The 18,574-nt window shown below is 46.9% G+C and overlaps 1 protein-coding gene across 1 annotated transcript in view; it reads left to right on the top strand.

Moving 5' to 3' along the window:
• LOC117049112 (tripartite motif-containing protein 54-like) overlaps positions 1-18,574 on the top strand; it is a 33,010-nt gene that overhangs the window by 2,718 nt on the left and 11,718 nt on the right. The window contains exons 2-5 of the mRNA XM_033153769.1: positions 7,339-7,499; positions 10,640-10,805; positions 15,612-15,707; positions 17,796-18,029. Coding sequence (XP_033009660.1) covers positions 7,339-7,499; positions 10,640-10,805; positions 15,612-15,707; positions 17,796-18,029 — 657 coding nt within the window. The remainder of the gene's footprint in view (positions 1-7,338; positions 7,500-10,639; positions 10,806-15,611; positions 15,708-17,795; positions 18,030-18,574) is intronic.

Here is an 18,574-nt window from a genome sequence, read left to right as displayed (position 1 = left end):
GGCACAGGACAGAGACGGAGGAAGCCTCTGGGGCACCTGGGGCGGAGTGCCCAGGGGCGGGGCAAACTGCCCATGGGGTGGGGCTCTTGGCACCCATATGGACTGAATGGGGTGCTCAGCATCACGTGCTGTCCCTATGGGCACTCTGCGTTTTGTGCTCTCCTGTGCCATCCCTATGGGTGCCTTATGCCACAGGGCATGTGGCGCCCATAGGGACAAGATGCGGCACCCATAGGGACGAGACGCGGTGCTCTGCACTGGCACGCAACACCCATATGGGATGGGGCACACAGTGGGGCCTCAGCCACCCTACAACTGGGGGGGGAGACAGTGGGCGGACAGCGCGGAGCCTGCAGGTGTCGAGACGTGTGGCTCGTGTGTGCTGCAGGCCCGCCGTGATGAGTACCGCTCGCCATTTTGTCACCCCCCGTTAGGGTGACACTCGGGGCGGACCGCACCCCCCTTCACAGTCCCTTGTGCAGGATAAAGGTAAAGGTAAAGGGACCCCTGACCATTAGGTCCAGTCGTGTCCGACTCTGGGGTTGCGGCGCTCATCTCACGTTACAGGCCGAGGGAGCTGGTGTACAGCTTCCGGGTCATGTGGCCAGCATGACTAAGCCGCTTCTGGCGAACCAGAGCAGCGCACGGAAATATCGTTTACCTTCCCGCTGGAGCGGTACCTATTTATCTACTTGCACTTTGACGTGCTTTCGAACTGCTAGGTGGGCAGGAGCTGGGACCGAGCAACGGGAGCTCGCCCCATCGCAGGGATTTGAACCGCCGACCTTCTGATCAGCAAGCCCTAGGCTCTGTGGTTTAACCCACAGCGCCACCCGCATCCCAGGATACTGCGCAGGATACTGTGCCCTAAGTGGGGAGGTGCCTCCAAACGCTCTGCAATGGATAGCAGTATTCTCTTACTGAGATCCCTGCTGGTACGAAATGGAGAGATGGCACAGGGACCCATTGCATCATCTCTCTGTTCTGCACAGGGAAGGAGCAGGGATTGTCAGCTCAGAAGTGGCCCTTATCCTGCTTCTGATGCTGCAGCTGTTGTGGGACTGGGTGGAAATATCTACTAATCCAAACTGTGCACGTGCAGATTCATCATCATCATTATTCCATTAAGAGGAAAGCATGAGGAAAAACCCAGTGGGGAAGTGCTTAGAGGCAATGATATTGAAAAGAGTGATCGCTGACCTATCACATTGCCTGGAATCAATCCAGGGCACTTGGATAACAGCCGAGTTTAAACAACGCTGCTATCAGCATAAAAAATGCTTTGCCTTTATGGCTTCAATGGAATGGCTTGCTTATGAAGCACAGAATTGTAGGGTTGGAAAGGGACCTCAAGAGTCATCTAGTCCAACCCCCTGCAATGCAGGAATCGTAGCTACAGCATGCTGCACAGAGGGTGCATTTTAAGGGGGAGAGCAGCCTTTGCCAACTGGTCCCATCACCTCCTGGCAAATAGAAGGGGAAGAAATGGAGGCAGTGAGAGATTTTACTTTCTTGGGCTCCATGGTCACTGCAGATGGTGACAGCAGTCACGAAATTAAAAGACGCCTGCTTCTTGGGAGGAAAGCAATGACAAACCTAGACAGCATCTTAAAAAGCAGAGACATCACCTTGCCGACAAAGGTCCGTATAGTTAAAGCTATGGTTCTCCCAGTAGTAATGTACGGAAGTGAGAGGTGGACCCTAAAGAAGGCTGATCGCCGAAGAATTGATGCTTTTGAATTATGGTGCTGGAAGAGACTCTTGAGAGTCCCATGGACTGCAAGAAGATCAAACCTATCCATTCTTCAGGAAATCAGCCCTGAGTGCTCACTAGAAGGACAGATCATGAAGCTGAGGCTCCAATACTTTGGCCACCTCATGAGAAGAGAAGACTCCCTGGAAAAGACCCTGATGTTGGGAAAGGTGGAGGGCACAAGGAGAAGGGGACGACAGAGGATGAGATGGTTGGACAGTGTTCTCGAAGCTACTAACATGAGTTTGGCCAAACTGCGAGAGGCAGTGAAGGATAGGCGTGCCTGGCGTGCTCTGGTCCATGGGGTCACAAAGAGTCGGACACGACTGAACCACTGAACAACAACAAAGCCTTTGCCAACACTTCGGCAAGCCCAAGAGGCTCGGTGGTTTAGACCACAGAGCCTTTAGACCACAGCGCCACCCACGTCCCTTGCAATGGAACCTTTGGATCCATTGGGTGGAGAACAGAAAGGGTCTCTCTCTGTGTGTAGAGACTAGCCTACTGTAGAAAGGTAAAATGTATCTTGCTTTGCTCACTTTGGCATGTGCCGGCCCCCCAAAAAAACTTGCCTAAAAGGGAATGCAACACCCAGGCTGAAGAAGGTCCCCCACCCCTGATCTAGGCCAGTGTTGTCTACTCTGGCTCGAAGCAACCATTTGGGGCATGCATTTGGTTCCTAAGGTGTGTTAAAGGTATAACCCAAGTGCCTCTAGAGGTATAAATTACCATCAGTCTTTGAAAAGCCGGTATCAAGTCCATCCACTTTGTTGTATTAATTTGGCTGAATAACTGTAACGGGATTTTGAACGAATGCGCAATTAATAATTATTGCTTTGAAAGTTATTGTGCTGTTATCTTCCTTAGCGGGTTGTGCAAACCGCTATTCTGAATAACACATTTTATAGGGTAGGGCCACCAGCGCTGGGGACGAGTTTGTGGAAATAAGGGGGCAGGGGCTCCCCAAAATTTGGGAACCCACTGGTCTAGGGTCTCAGGCATCTTTTCCTCGCCATCTGATCCGTTCACCGAGAGATGTCCTAAGTTGGACCTGGGATGGTCCGCATGCAAAGTGCCTGCTCCGCAGAACTGAGCTGCGATCCCTCCCCAGAGAGCAATTAGCTATTAGTCGAAGCAATTAGCTATTCTCCTCTGCCAGCCGGTGTTTAACACTGTTGCTGTGTGCATTGTTCTTATTTGTTAGCTGGGTTCTTGAGTTCTTTTTACGCCGCTTTAGGTGTAGTCGCATGCCATTTGCTTCTGTGGTGCACTTGTATTATTAATATAATTAATCATTTTAGGTGAGGTTTTTGTTAGCATCCACTGGAGGGGGAAAAGCATGCTGGAAATCTTGTTCAGTCGTTCAATCGTGTCCGACTCTTCGTGACCCCAAGGACCAGAGCATGCCAGGCATGCCTATCCTCCACTGCCTCTTGCAGTTTGGCCAAACTCATGTTAGTCTCTCAGAAAAAATACAAAACCGTGTATATCACTGGAAGAATTGCATAAATATGAAACTAAACTGACAATATCATAATGCAAAGGGCATTTATAAATATTTCATCAGAGGCAAACCTATATATGCTTTAAATCATCAAAGTGCTAGTAAGGTAAAGGTAAAGGTAAAGGGACCCCTGACCATCAGGTCCAGTCGTGTCCGACTCTGGGGTTGCGGCGCTCATCTCGCTCTATAGGCCGAGGGAGCCGGCGTTGTCCGCAGACAGCTTCCGGGTCATGTGGCCAGCATGACAAAGCCGCTTCTGGCTAACCAGAGCAGCGCACGGAAACGCCGTTTACCTTCCCGCCGGAGCGGTCCCTATTTATCTACTTGCACTTTGACGTGCTTTCGAACTGCTAGGTGGGCAGGAGCTAGGACCGAACAACAGGAGCTCACCCCATCGCAGGGATTCGAACCGCCGACCTTCTGATCGGCAAGCCCTAGACTCTGTGGTTTAACCCACAGCGCCACCTGGGTCCCTTAAAGTGCTAGTACAAAGTGCAATTTACAAAGTGCAAAAATACAAAGTGCCATATAATGTTCGATATAATGATGAAGATGGTATAGCAAATGTCTATCAGACGTGTAGGTCCATCCTCACAATGTTGGGGAAGGTTATTCAGAATCCCTCCAACATGTGGGGTTCTAAGGGGTTGTTGTTGTTGTTGTTGTTGTTGTTTAGACGTTTAGTCATGTCTGACTCTTCGTGACCCCATAGACCAGGCACTCCTGTCTTCCACTGCCTCCCACAGTTTGGTCAAATTCATGTTAGTAGCTTCGAGAACACTGTCCAACCATCTCATCCTCTGTCGTCCCCTTCTCCTTGTGCCCTCCATCTTTCCCAGCATCAGGGTGTTTTCCAGGGAGTCTTCTCTTCTTATGAGGTGGCCAAAGTACTGGAGCCTCAACCTCAGGATCTGTCCTTCTAGTGAGCACTCAGGATTGATTTTTTTAAGAATGAATAGGTTTGATCTTCTTGCAGTCCATGGGAAATCTTAGCATCGGTCAATGAAAACAAACTCTTGAGCTTGAAGGCGTGGCTCTATCTAGCTCTGCACTTGCTGCAGCTTTCCCCAAGACGGAGGCATCCTGATGTCTTGGACTACAACTCCCATTACCCCGTGCTGGCTGGGGCAGATGGGAGATGTAGTCCTGCACATCTAGATGGCCCCAGGTTGGCAAAGACTAGTTTACTGAAGTGGTTTCCCAAATGCTCTATGGAGTAGTGATATGGGGCACAGACCCAAATGCTATCAAAGCCTTAGAAATAGTGCAGAACAAATTTCTCAGGAAAGTGCTCTTGCTCCCCAACGGGACCCCAGCTGCTCTTATCCGCGTTGAAGCAGACGTGGCAACAATACGGGCTAGAATGGACTATCTGTGTCTTCTAACCTATGTGAAAAGACTCCAGTCTCTCTGGGAGGAGAGATTCCCCACTATGTCCCACACTGAACGGGAACAGTCCAATTGCTGGAAGGCTGGCACCCAAAGCCTCTTGTCCCAGTATCAATTACAAGATCTTCAGGTGACCATGAAGATGGATAGGAGGCACCTAAGAGATTGTCTCTTTAGGTCCAAATTTGCAGAAAGGGATCTAATCATGATAGCTTCTTCCAAGAGCTCACCATGGTTCCCACTTATTAAAATGGAGCACACCTGAGCTAGACATCTGACAAAGTTCCCACTTGCCGTACTAAGAATTGCTTTTACAGAATTACGATTCCAGTCGATGCCCTCGATGGTGTTGGATGGTCGGTACAGCAAATTACAGTACGAGGAGAGACTTTGTATATGTGGGCAACCCTGTGTAGTGGATCTGCACCATTATTTATTGCAATGCCCGCTATAGATAGATCCGAGAGACCGATTTATAAAACCCCTTCTTACGAATGGAATGCACTCTAATAGGGTGGAAAGGGTGAAATGGCTGCTGAGCGATACTGATGACTTTATAACTTATAAATAAAGTAGCATTATATGTGTTGGCAGCTAAAAAGATCAGGAGAAAAGAGCTAGATAAAACAGCGGCCAACTGCAAAGGGGATTTGGACATTTAAACTGGCAGATTTTACCTGAGATTTCCCTGCTATTCTAGCTTATGCAACAAAGACTTGACCGTGGTTTATTGCACCGGTACTGCTAAATGTTTTTAAAAATGTTTTTATGGCCATTGCTGTTTTTCCTTTCGTTCCCCCTATGGCTAGAGCAAGAAAGTTTATGAATGTGTGTTTGACTAGTTTACTGTGATTTAATTCCAGGAGGGCTGAAGCATTGGGGTGTGAAGATACCAAATCCTGACATTATCCCCAAGACATTTGCTTGCTTTGCAGGGCTTAGGTTCCTTCCTCAGGCTACGTCCGGACAGATTTGGATAACTAGGGGATTGCGACTGTTCTAATTTCCAGCCCCTTCCGTTCTCCCGAGAGATGCCTGACACCTGCCATCACACGATTAAATGTCTTGCGTTTTGCTCTTGGCTTCTGGCCTTTGGTTTCTTGTAAAAATATCACCAGTCCTTCTTGAGCAACCCAAGTAACTTGTCTCCTTCCTGGCAGCCTCTCTGGAGGTTTCCGCGATGACTTTCATTATAACAACTGTTCTGAGCTGAAGTTGTGATATATTTCAATAGCTGTGTTTTTGAAGACTCCCCGGGAAAATTTAGTCACCTTTTATGAAGCTCAACATGGCCTCAACCAGAATGAAGGCAACTCTGAATAATGCAGTGGCCTATTATTGTTCTAGAATGATTGGAGAGGAATGTAAGGATCAGTCCAAATGCAAAAATGTAAATTTGGTCCCTTGTAAACTCCAGCTCATTTATCTTTCATGTTCTCAACCCTCCCTGTTGCCTGAGAGGGACATCGTGTTTTAAAACTGCAATCGACAGCAATATACAGGTGAAACTCGAAAAATTAGAATATCATGGAAAGGTTCATTCTTTCAGTAATTCAACTTCAAAGGTGAAACTAATACATGAGATAAGACTCATGACATGCAAAGCGAGATATGTCAAGCCTTTATTTGTTATAATTGTGATGATTATGGCGTACAGCTGATGAAAACCCCAAATTAACAATTTCAGCTTTGGGGGTTTTCATCAGCTGTATGCCATAATCATCACAATTATAACAAACAAAGGCTTGACATATCTCGCTTTGCATGTCATGAGTCTATCTCATATATTAAACTCCAGTAGCTAATGAAAACAATTGCTTACATAAATGGACTTTTCCACAATATTCTAATTTTTCGAGTTTCACCTGTATATAGTTAGGAGGTTTTTTGTGGGGGAAGTGGGCTGTATGCCAGGACCATTGTAACCCCTGGATCCAGCAAGTGTTAGAATAGAAGCAAGGACTCAAATTCCTGGTGAGGTGATAGCTTAGGTAATGGGCCATTAAGGGAACAAAGGTAGTGGATCTGTGCTAGATGTAAAATGGGTAGGCATCTCTCCCTCAAATGGCTGCTAGTTAGACAGACATAGGCCAGAGTGGAGAGAGGAGTGATGCCAGCTAGATGCTAGGAGTGGAAAAGCTAGAGAGAGATCTCTGCCTGATTTCTGTTTGCATACAATCGTACCTTGGTTCTTGAACGGAATCCGTTCTAGAAGCCCGTTCGACTTCCGAAAACATTCGAAAACCAAGGCGCGGCTTCCGATTGGCTGCAAGAGCTTCCTGCACTCAATCGGAAGCCATGTAAGCCGTGTCGGGCGTTTGGCTTCCCCAAAACGTTTGCAAACCGGAATATCACTTCTGGGTTTGCGGCGTTTGGGAGCCAAAACGTTTGAGCCACAAGGCGTTCGAGAAGCAAGGTACGGCTGTACAAGGCTGCATCTATGGGGGAAGCAGCACCCTTTTGGGGTGCTATGCTGTGAACCCCTCCATCGCAGGCTCTGGTTGTAGATATCTGGAAATAAACCGAATATCATGAAGACACCACATTCTCTGATGTGCTTCGCTTCCAAAAGGAAACAGGAACGCTGGGTAAGCGTCTGGAATCCTGCAATAACACACACACACACACACACACACACACACAGGTTTGCGAGATGTCCCTGCCTCCAAAACATCTCTTCTTTGTGTTTCAGTCTCGAGGAACGACCTTGGGGTCTGCGGGGAGGTTTCGCTGCCCGTCTTGCCGCCACGAAGTGGTCCTCGACAGACATGGCATCTACGGACTGCAAAGGAACCTTCTGGTTGAAAACATCATTGATATTTATAAGCAAGCATCAGCCAGGGGCCCAGAGAGGTATGTGTCATTGTGTGTGTGTGTGTGTATGTTTGTGTGTGTGTGCATTTTGCACACCCCAAAATGTTGGCAAACGTGGACTTGTAAAAGGATAAAAGAGTATTGGGAAATGATCCATAATGATTTGGGGGAGGGATTTTTTTAAAGTACTTTACAAAAAACAAAACAAAAATAAGAATCCTTTCTGTTGCCACCTGGCCCACTGAGGGGAACGGAGGGTCCGTTAGCATACAGAGACCCCCCGACACCAATTCAGCAGCTGCACCTCTTCCAGCGGGGAAAGCCGCCACACCTCCAGTGGGGAGGAGAGGGAAGGAACCAGGCAGGCAGGCAGGGAGGGGTCTTAGGGATGCCACTGAGAGCCCCAGTGCCTCTTCTAGCCAGGAGCCACAAGCAGGGAGCCTGGCGGGGAGAGGGCCTGGGGATGTTGCTGAGACCCTGTGCTCACCTCGCCCAGCTGGTCAGGAGGGAGGCACGCCATTTCCGTCGCCCCAGTTGCACAGAGGGGTGAAACGCAAGGAGGGTAGGAGGAGACTTGGGGTGCCGAAGTTCTTATGCTGGGGGAGAAGCCGGAAGGGGCCACTCCCGGATTCTGCCAGCGACTGTGACAGACATGCTTTTTTGTAGCTCTGCACTGTAAATAGTTTGCACAATAAAACTGCAAAAGACTGTTTGGGCTCCTGCTTCGTTACTCACGAAGCGCCTTCACGCGAACCTTACAGTTGGGGATAATTTAGATTGAAATTCCCAAGTGTCAAAAGTGGTTGTTTGGACCGCTTGAAATATACTCGGAGTCAAGTGTGATTTTCATGCTCTTTATTCAGCTCATAGTAGTGAGGAATGCAGTTCCCCCAAAACGTTTGCTTTATATACACTGTTTACACAATGGGCCCCACATGATTGGCTAATTCCGGGATGCTCCTGTATGCCAATCAGAGTGCAGATTCACTTCCACCTGGAGCTGGATTGGGTGGCTCCTGCGGACCAATCAGACTGCTGCAATCTCAATCCTATTGTTCTAGGACCAATCAGACTGCTGCATTTTGGATCCTATTCAACTCAGTACATAACAGAAATGATACATAATGAATTAAAAAAAACACGTTTAAAAGTACTTCCCCCCCCAAAAAAAAAACCAGAGTCCTTTCTGTTGGGGATAATTCAGACTGAAATTCGCAGGTGTCAAAAAAGGTTATTTATGTGTGCCACTACTGTGGCCCGTGTTTTGTTAGCCCCAAAATGGAAAACGAGCAACGTTGACACAATATGCACAACCCGCAGACTGCATCAGACCAACACGGCTACCTACCCAAATCTAGACCCTTTCCATGGTGTTCTTTTCATTATATACATTAATTATAAATTATTAAATTGAAATTCTCATCTGCTGCTATTCTTCAAACTCTGCATAGGTTTTTAACTCCTGCATACTTTTAAAAAAAATATCAGGGTCGTGAAATATTACAGCTGGCCACTAGAGGTCTCTGTATGCCACAGAAAAAGAGATTTTAATCAACATTTCAGACCCCTCCCCTTCCTCCCTTCAGGTAGCTGGCGATATTTGCTATAGGAGGGAAGTAAAAGAACGCTGCTTCTATGACGTGCCGAAGCCCAAAAGAACCCAGCCTTGTAGCAGGATGAGACCAAAGGCCTATCAGATGGAGCATCCTTTGTTGCCCAATGGGAAACCCACAAGCAAGATAGGAGGGCAATGGGCCCCCCTTTTGCTGCTAGCCCAGCGACTGGTAATTCAGAGGCATGCTGCCTCTGACCATGGACAGAGAGCATATAGCTGTGGTGAGACTACTACAGTGCTACCTCTGGTTACGTACTTACCGTAATTCGTTCCGGAGGTCCGTTCTTAACCTGAAACTGTCCTTAACCTGAAGCACCACTTTAGCTAATGGGGCCTCCTGCTGCCGCTGCGCCGCCAGAGCATGATTTCTGTTCTCATCCTGAAGCAAAGTTCTTAACCTGAAGCATTATTTCTGGGTTAGCAGAGTCTGTAACCTGAAGCGTATGTAACCCGAGGTGCCGCTGTAGTCACAAAGAGGGCCTTTAAATCCCATTTAAAGCCACCGCAGTTGAGAGCAGTAAGTTTCCTGCCATGTGAATTAAGAGATCCCTTCGTTTTTTGCTGGTTCTCAATCTCCTGCCAGCCAGAAAGGAGACTGAGGGCGTTGAAGGGGGCATCAACTGAGCGCCACCCCCCACCCAAACTGAAATGGAAAGAACGGGTAAGTGATGGAAGCAAAATTGTGACAGCCAGGAATAGCCAGTGTGGTGACTTCCAGGTGTGTTTGGACTCCAGCTCCCATCATCCCCAGCTGTCTTGCCCAGGAGGATGGGTGCTGGAGTCCAATATCAGGAGGGCAACTTGTTTATTCCCTTAGCTTAAGCACTTTCCCCAGGGGCTTAGCTTTTTACCCATTATAACTGGAGCTCCCGAGACTCTAAAAACGGTTTGCCTTTATAGCGAAGCTGAAGCGGCCAGGCCCGTCTTTCACTGTAGCCACAATATGTATTTAAAGCACCCCCCCCAAAAAAAAGAATCACGAGAACTGTGGTTTCCTGCTCACAAAGCTACAAATCCCAGCACCCTCAGCAAACTACAGTTCCCGTGATTCTGTGCTGGGGAGTGTACTTTAAATCTTTAGCGCGTTGTCTCTCCTGGCTGGTGGCTATTTTCCTTGGCTTATGTATCTTGTCCCTGTCTCTCCCTACCTGAAGTGGCTGAATTGCAACTTAAAACCAAACTTAAAACCATGGAGAAACCTGGTCTGAACAAAGACATTGGATTCTTATCTCATTATACATAACAAAGCTATCTTTAGCCATCTCACCCCTTGCCTTTCCCTGCAAGACTAATTGCAGCCGTTAAGAGTCGTTTTCCACACCTATCAGCTGATCACCCATTCCCACCACCCTTCTGAGTAATACCCCTCCCCACTCCCTCACTATATTTAAGGATCTGGTGACTTCTGTTTCAGTGTATCTGAAGAAGTGTGCATGCACACGAAAGCTCATACCAAGAACAAACTCAGTTGGTCTCTAAAGTGCTACTGGAAAGAATTTTCTATTTTGTTTCTCCCTACCTTATAAGCTTGTTTCCCTCTCTTGTCCCCCGCCGCCCCCCCCAGACCACCTTTAAAAACCGAGCACCCGATTTGCGAAGAGCATGAAGAAGAAAGGATCAACATCTACTGCGTGACCTGCGGGGTCCCCACCTGCTCCCTCTGCAAGGTCTTCGGGGAGCACAAGGACTGCGAAGTGGCGCCTCTCTCTGACATCTACATACAACAAAAGGTTGGCTTCTCGCTGATGGCTCTGATTTCCCAGGGTGCCTCCACTGTTTCCCTTTCTGTTCTGTGACGTTGGCAGGAGGGCCAGTCATTTAGCTGGAGACGCTGCTAGGCAGTGCCGGATTTTCGTATAAGCCAAACAAGCTATAGCTTAGGGCAGTGTTTTTCAACCACTGTTCCGCGGCACACTAGTGTGCCGCGAGGTGTTGCCTGGTGTGCCGTGGGAAAAATTGAAAAATTCAAGAGAATTACTTTATATATAGTCAATATAGGCACAGAGTTAATTTTTTTAACATTTTCTAATGGTGGTGTGCCTCGTGATTTTTTTCATGAAACAAGTGTGCCTTTGCCCAAAAAAGGTTGAAAAACACTGGCTTAGGGCCCCATTCTCTTGGGGTTCCCCCCCCCAAAAAAAAATTTAAAGGGGAAAAAACTGGGTGCACATTTCCAAAATATAAGATAAAAAACAAATAAAACCTACATACAGCAACAGTGTTTTGTGTTATGTAGGCTCTTACGATGTAAGTAATGGACCCCGCCTGCTAGCCTGCTCCCTAAAATATCCCTGGTTTGCTCATTTCTATATATAGGGTGCCTACATTCTGCTATTTATAATTATTAGTGGTTTGCATCATATATTTACACCTATTATGATTTCGTGTTATAGCAAGTTTCTAGAGACTAGATTATGAGTCTTTGTAAACTGTGTTTCCTAAGGAAATTTTGTTATTGCCAAATGCCAATCTGTTTGCATTATTAAGTTTGTTATTAATAAAAAAATCATTTTAAGTTAGAGCTTAATAATTATTTCACTATTAATATACTTCTTCTTAATTGCCTTTCAGTTCAACAATTACTTTGATAAAATAAAAATAAAAATCCTTCCAGTAGCACCTTAGAGACCAACTAAGTTTATTATTGGTATAATGTCCAGGTTCTTGCATTTAGTCAGAAAGAAGATGTCGGTCTGTACCTGTGCAAGTTTCTTGGTGAGGTTGATGGACTTCCGTTTCATGCGGCTCAATGTGGTGCCTTCCATAGTTCTAGTTACAGGTAGGTAGCTGTGTTGGTCTGCCGTAGTTGAAACAAAATAAAACTCAGTTGGTCTCTAAGGTGCTACTGGAAGGATTTTTTTTTTATTTTGTTTCGACTACAGAAGACCAACACGGCTACCCACCTGTAACTAGAACTTTGATAAAATACACATTTTGTTATGTGCAAATGGCTTTAGATACCTATTAGATCCATAAATTACCATATAGCATACCTATTTATCTACTTGCACTGGAGTGCTTTTGAACTGCCAGGTTGGCAGGAGCTGGGACAGAGCAATGGGAGTTCGCCCCGTTGCGGGGATTCGAACCACTGACCTTCTGATTGGCAAGTCCAAGAGGCTCAGTGGTTTAACCCACAGCGCCACCCGCATCCCTTATATAGCATATATTCAACAAAAAATATAGAATATATTCAACACAATAAACAGTGACAATTTGTTGTTGACAAAGGACAGCTGTGTTAGGATCGTCCTACTCTTGTGTAGGACCCTGGCAGAGACACATGCCCGACTGGCATGTTCTCTCCCTCCTGGTCGGTTGTTTGGGAGCTTCAAAAGCTTTCTCCAGCCCGAACATCACAGCGACTGATACCAAAAGGCATTAGCACACTTTAGGATCCTGCAGAGTATTTGCAGTTTGTGTAACAGAACTCAGTAGCACAGCATTTTGGCTAATCTACTTTATTTACATACAATACACTCGGAGCATTCTGACATAGCTCCTTCCTCTTTCTCATCAGACAGCAAAGAGAAAAAGGACAAAGGACAATAGTCCCACTTCACGGAACACAGTAACACAAAACATCCTGTCTCCGTCACTTCCCACATTGTGGAATGAAAACATACACCGTCGTGTGATAGACAACAATCCCATGACTGCGGACATGGAGCAAGAATCCCAACAAGCTGGACATACAAAGGGCCCCATTACCTTCAGTAGCTTAGGGCCTCATCCAGCCTAAACCCAGCCCTGCTACTAGGGCACAGAGCTCCTTCCTTCCTCTTCATTTCCTCCTCCGTTGAGGAGGAGAGGGCTATTGTAAAGTGTTTTCCCTTCTTCCTACGTAGTTTCAGAAAAATGAGAAGGAGCAATTTTTTTATTTGAGAAAAACAAATTGATAGAATCTTTTCGTATGCATGCATGCATGTATAATGTTTGTTTCCCCCCTCAGCTCTTCAAAGGGAACAAATTGGTAGACTTTTCTGTAGCAAGCTGAAATCTTTTTAAAATTAATTTCTTTTTAAAACCCAGATTGGAAAACCTTTAAAGCACGGCTGTAACTGTGAAGCTACTGGGAATGGTTGAAATGTTTAATTTTGGCTACAAGGAATAGATCAGGACACACACACACACACACACACACGCACACACACACACACACTCCTCTTCCTTCCACAACGTTGCTTTCGGACAAATTCTTGCAGAGGAAAATATACCCACGGAGGAGGGGGAAACTGGAGAACTATATGTCATAGAATCATAGAATTGTAGAGTTGGAAGGGACCCCGAGGATCATCTAGTCCAACCCCCTGTAATGCAGAAATATCCAGCTATCCCATGCAGGGATCAAACCTGAACCTTGGCGTTATCAGCACCGCGCTCTAACCAACGGAGCCATTTTGTCCTTTGCCCCAGGCAGTAGAATGTCTTGGTGCACCCCAGGGTGAGATTCACCCTGGGGTAGTTTGGCCACCTGTATTATCGAGCCCAAATGGTAAGGAAGATTTTGTCACAGATCACAACCATGCCTGTGGTAAAACAGCCATCTGTGTGAGGATAGACTTGCCCCTGTATCATCTTCCTCCTCCTCCTCCTATTTTAAAGCCACCTCTGTAATTTATGTAGCAAGGTGGCGTACAACATAAGATGGAGCACATTAAAAATCCATTTAAAAATCAATAAAGCAACAGACAGGGAATCACTGAGCCAAAAGAGGATTTAAGATCTAGTAAATGCTTGTGCGAGAAAAAATGTTTTTAACTGCCATTGAAAGCATGTTGCCAAAGATGCTTGGTGCATTTGCACCAGTTTGTGTGTGTGTGTGTGGGGGGGGAGACCGTTTCATAATTCGCCATATTTTTCGCTCCACAAGATGCACCTGAACATAAGACACACCTAGTTTTTAGAGGAGAAAAGGGGGAAAGCCCTGTTTTTTTGAGGATCAGCTGGAAGTGGTGCAGCTTTTTTTTGCAAAGGGAAAAGCCCTGTTTTTATGGGGTTCAACTCACAGTTCTGCAGCTTCTCGTCCTACAGCCATTTCTACAGTTTCCAGACAGATAATCTAATCAGCCAGTCACATGTCGCTGGGGAAACAAACAGCCTCCCTCTGCATTCAACAATGGAGGCCTGGGCAAGAGGGTGGGGCTGGAAAGGGAGCCTTATCTCTCTCCCCATCACTTGCTGAACAGCTGTTCAGTGGCTTCCTTTCAACACCCCCTTCTTTCTTTGTAAAAAAAAGAGCACGATCTGCTTTTGGCCCCTAGGCAATTCAGCTCCAGGGACCACGCATTCGCTCCATAAGACGCAGACAGTTCCCCTTACTTTTTAGGAGGAAAAGGTGCGTCTTATGGAGTGAAAAATAAGATACTTCTTTGGCGATCCCTCGTAGCTGAGTAAGATTGTCTTCCATAAACACGGTTTTAACAGTGAGTCCGTAAGTGACTGTGAGGGCCAATTCTGGACCCACACGCCCTTCCACGGTGGGGACATTGGTTGGCCATCATGACTCTTATTTATTTGGGAGCTGCAGTTAAATGGGAAAGAGCTAAATGTTCTCACAGACACATTGCAAAGCTTTCTTTCTGTTTCACAATGTGCTCTATATTTTGGAGTCCTTCGGTGGCAAACCCTGGAGGAATAGCATCTACCAATGGCAGGATGTCTTGAAATGCCCACTCTCTGGAATCAGAGGTGGGGAAAGGGATGCTACACTAGGATCCTGCTTGCAGGCTTGCCCATGGGGCTTCTGGTTGGGCAAGTTGAGAACAGGATGTTGGACAGGGTGGACCATTGGCCTGACCCAGGTGCCGAGCTATGCTGATGCACCAAGACCTCCCCCACCGAGTGGGACCTGCTGGATCTTACAGCACAGGTGACATCGCAAACCAACCCGAGAAATTTGGTTATTGGATGGTGCTGCCAATCAATAAACAAATGCCTTTGGGGTAAGCATGAATAAAGAGCGTCTCCTTGAAGCCATTTCCTTCTCCATTGCATGTTTTTGGCTGTGCAGCATTTTCTGTTTTGAGTGGCCTGAAGTTGGGTGCAAGGCGTGGGGAGTGATTCTGTGCTCATAGGGAGAATCCCTTCTGTATCCCGCTTTGAAATTGACTCGTTTGGGTTGGATGTGGCCGTCTGAAACACTGCCCGCTTCCGGGAGCATTAGGGGAGCAGACTGAGCAGCAGGGCTGTATTAAGCATATGCAGTGCTGGGGTGTAAAGATCCGCCCGGCGCATCCCCCCCCAGGTTGCCCAGTCCCAGACGCGCAGGAGTGCGGAGCCAGCCGGCTGCCTCAACATCTTGCTGGCTCAGTTGCCCTCGAACTCACGGCGCAGAGCTGCCCGCAGCAGAAGAGCCTGCAGTGGCGCTCCGACCGATGGGCGGGCTGTTCCCCAAACTCAACCCTTGGACCCCGGACTGGTGCCCTGAGAGCCCGGCGCCCGGGTGCCCCGCACCCCTAGCGCCTATGGGTAAGACGGCCCTGCTGAGCAGAGTTGTTGCCAAACGAGTCTAATTTGGGTCTTCTCCCTTCCAGGCAGAGCTGACGGGAGGGATTGGTGCCCTCGTGGCTGCGAACGACAGGATCCAGGCCTACGTTGGGGATCTGCAAGGCTCCTGCAGGAACGTTGAGGTAGGACGCGACTCCTCAACATTTCGTTATTTTTCATTTTTGCCATCTCTCCACTTATCTGTGTCAGGTCACCGTGTTCAAAGGATCAGTGACATTTCCTTTGGTGTCCATGTCACAGTGCTTACCACATCAGAATGATTGTTGAGATCAGGGGTGGTAAGTCAATTTCAGTGGAGATGAACAGTTCCCCCCCCCCTTGTTGTTAATTTGCTCTAAGACTTCGGTGAAGTTTCCCTGACAACTATGCCAGAGGACTTGTCTGATGGAAGTGCACAAACCGGGTGTTCAGATAAGCACTCACCATTTAAGAACTTTTGCTAAGAAGTTTGCATTGCATTAAGATTAAATGTCATTAAATACCTTGGGGAGGGGGAAACCCTATTTCAGAGAGATCTGAATTAGCTTTGCAATTTCCCCTCCCTCATATCACCTTCTCAACCGACTGTGGGTTTCTCTCAAAAAGCTAAGGAAATTAAGCAGAATAGATTTGGGGGAGAAGGTGGGTGAGATTCACATACTTTTTAAAAAAAACCACAATTCTGGTGCTAATGGATTTTTATGTATGAAAAAAAGCAAAGAACAACAAGCTTTTTTTCCTGGAGGAAAGAAAATCAGTCATCGTTTTAAAAGTATCTCACCTATTTCTGTAGGGAGCTTTTTTTTTTGAAAGTCAGTTTTGGAGAGGAGATGAATAAATATTGTTAATTTGCTCAAATGTGATAAAGGTAAGAAATGTTGCCCTCATTATAGTTTTTTGCCTTAGAGAAGCTCTGGAGAAATTAACAGTATAAACATTTATTAGGTAGGTTGACCTCAGCCTTTACCCAATTCATAAGCAATTTTTAATTTTTTTCCTGTGTATGTGTATGACTGTATACATGTGTATACATCTCTAGGTGGTATGCGGGTGGCGCTGTGGTCTAAACCACTGAACCTCTCGGGCTTGCTGATCAGAAGGTTGGCGGTTTGAATCCCCGCAACGGGGTGAGCTCCCGTTGCTCTGTCCCAGCTCCTGCCAACCTGGCAGTTCGAAAGCACTCCAGTGCAAGTAGATAAATAGGTACCGCTGTAGTAGGAAGGTAAACGGCGTTTCTGTGCGCTCTGGTTTCCGTCACGGTGTCCCGTTGCGCCAGAAGCGGTGTAGTCCTGCTGGCCACATGACCCAGAAAGCTGTCTGTGGACAAACGCCAGCTCCCTCAGCCTGAAAGCGAGATGAGCGCCGCAACCCCATAGTCGCCTTTGACTAGACTTAACCGTCCAGGGGTCCTTTACCTTTACCTTTTTATATATCTATGTATTGGAGCAGATTTGATGAGGGCATGGGGTGTGCATAGGGAGAGGAGAAAGGGGTGAAGTTCCATTGCACATGCAATGGTGATGGACTGAATGAGTTGAATACTGCCCTATATGAATATATATTGCCCAGTTTTTTACTCATCAGAAGTAAAACCGTCAGTTCCCTGCTGTTTGCACAATCAAGGTTTCCAGTCGTTCCTGAGTGAGGCTGATAAGTTTGATCGATATTCCTTTTCGTGCCCTCAGATTCAGACATAACAACAGACCGTGGCTTGCAGTTAGGAGAATGAGGCTCCTTCTCCTGCTCCTCTTTCTCGAGGGGCATAAACTAAACACGTTTCAGTTTTGAACTAACCATGTTTCCCTATATGTTCCGACAAACTGGAGTTAGAACAAATCACCATTCCATGAGTCTGGACACCCTCTAGAGCAGGCATAGGCAAACTCGGCCCTCTAGATGCTTTGGGACTACAACTCCCATGATCCCTAGCTAACAGGACCAGTGGTCAGGAATGATGGGAATTGTAGTCCCAAAACATCTGAAGGGCCGAGTTTGCCTATGCCTGCTCTAGAGTTTCCACAACATCCTCAGTAACTGTGGTTAGTTCAAAACTGAAAGCAGGAGGTTTGGATCTCAAGCCTCATAGGAAGAAGAGGGGGAAGGGATTGCGGTAGACGTGAACCTGTTCTCAGAACGACAAACCACCTTTTGTTAAGTCTGACATGGACCATTTGAGTACCAAGCGACCAATTTCAGTTTAAGCTTTCTAACCGCCCCCCCTTTTTGAGCAGCACAACTGCAAAGCCCAGAAGCAGGCCCTGTGCGAGAAGTTTGACCGCATGTGCGCCATTTTGGAAGAGAGGCGGAAGATCATGTTGCAGAGGATCACCTACGAGCAGGAGGAAAAGATCCAGCACCTGAAATCCCTCTGCAAAACATGTGGTGACCATATTGACTCTTCTTCCAAACTGGTGGACACAGCCTTGCAGTCCATGGAGGAGCCGCAGATGGCTGTATTTGTGCAGGTTAAGTAACCGAAAACCGCTCTACTTCCACACTCCATCAAGGCAGTAGACTCAGGTGGAATCTATACACATATATAAAAACAAAACGTTCTGAAAATGTGTGTTTCAAAAAAAAATATGCATTGAATTTTCCATAAGGCTCACCGTCGCCATCTAGTGTCCCATTGTATATTGCACTTAAAAACACTTGAAACATGGTTTGTTTGTTTTTAGCAGCTGTATAGCTGAGTCCTCGGAGTGGTTCAGGTCTTCCTGGGCTGTTTCACTTCTAACTAGAAGTGTTAGAATGCTGTCCCACAAAAACAGCTCCCTGTTGAAAGAAATGCAGCATGTAAGGAGGCAACCATTTCCCTGAAAAACTGGGTTTCTATGTGCAGGAAGAGTCTCTCTCTCTCTCTCTCTCTCTCTCTCTCTCTCTCTCTCTCTCTCTCTCTCTGTAGGCAAGCATTCAAACAGGTCCTAGGACAGGGGTCAGCAGACTTTTTCAGACCATGTGGTGGGGCCAGACTATATTTTGAAGCAAATATATGAACGAATTCCTATGC

The sequence above is a fragment of the Lacerta agilis genome, chromosome 6, assembly GCF_009819535.1.
Source record: "Lacerta agilis isolate rLacAgi1 chromosome 6, rLacAgi1.pri, whole genome shotgun sequence".
Lineage (NCBI taxonomy): Eukaryota > Metazoa > Chordata > Lepidosauria > Squamata > Lacertidae > Lacerta > Lacerta agilis.
The sequence above is the reverse complement of the archived record's forward strand: the minus strand, read 5'-3'. Positions and strand labels throughout refer to the sequence as shown.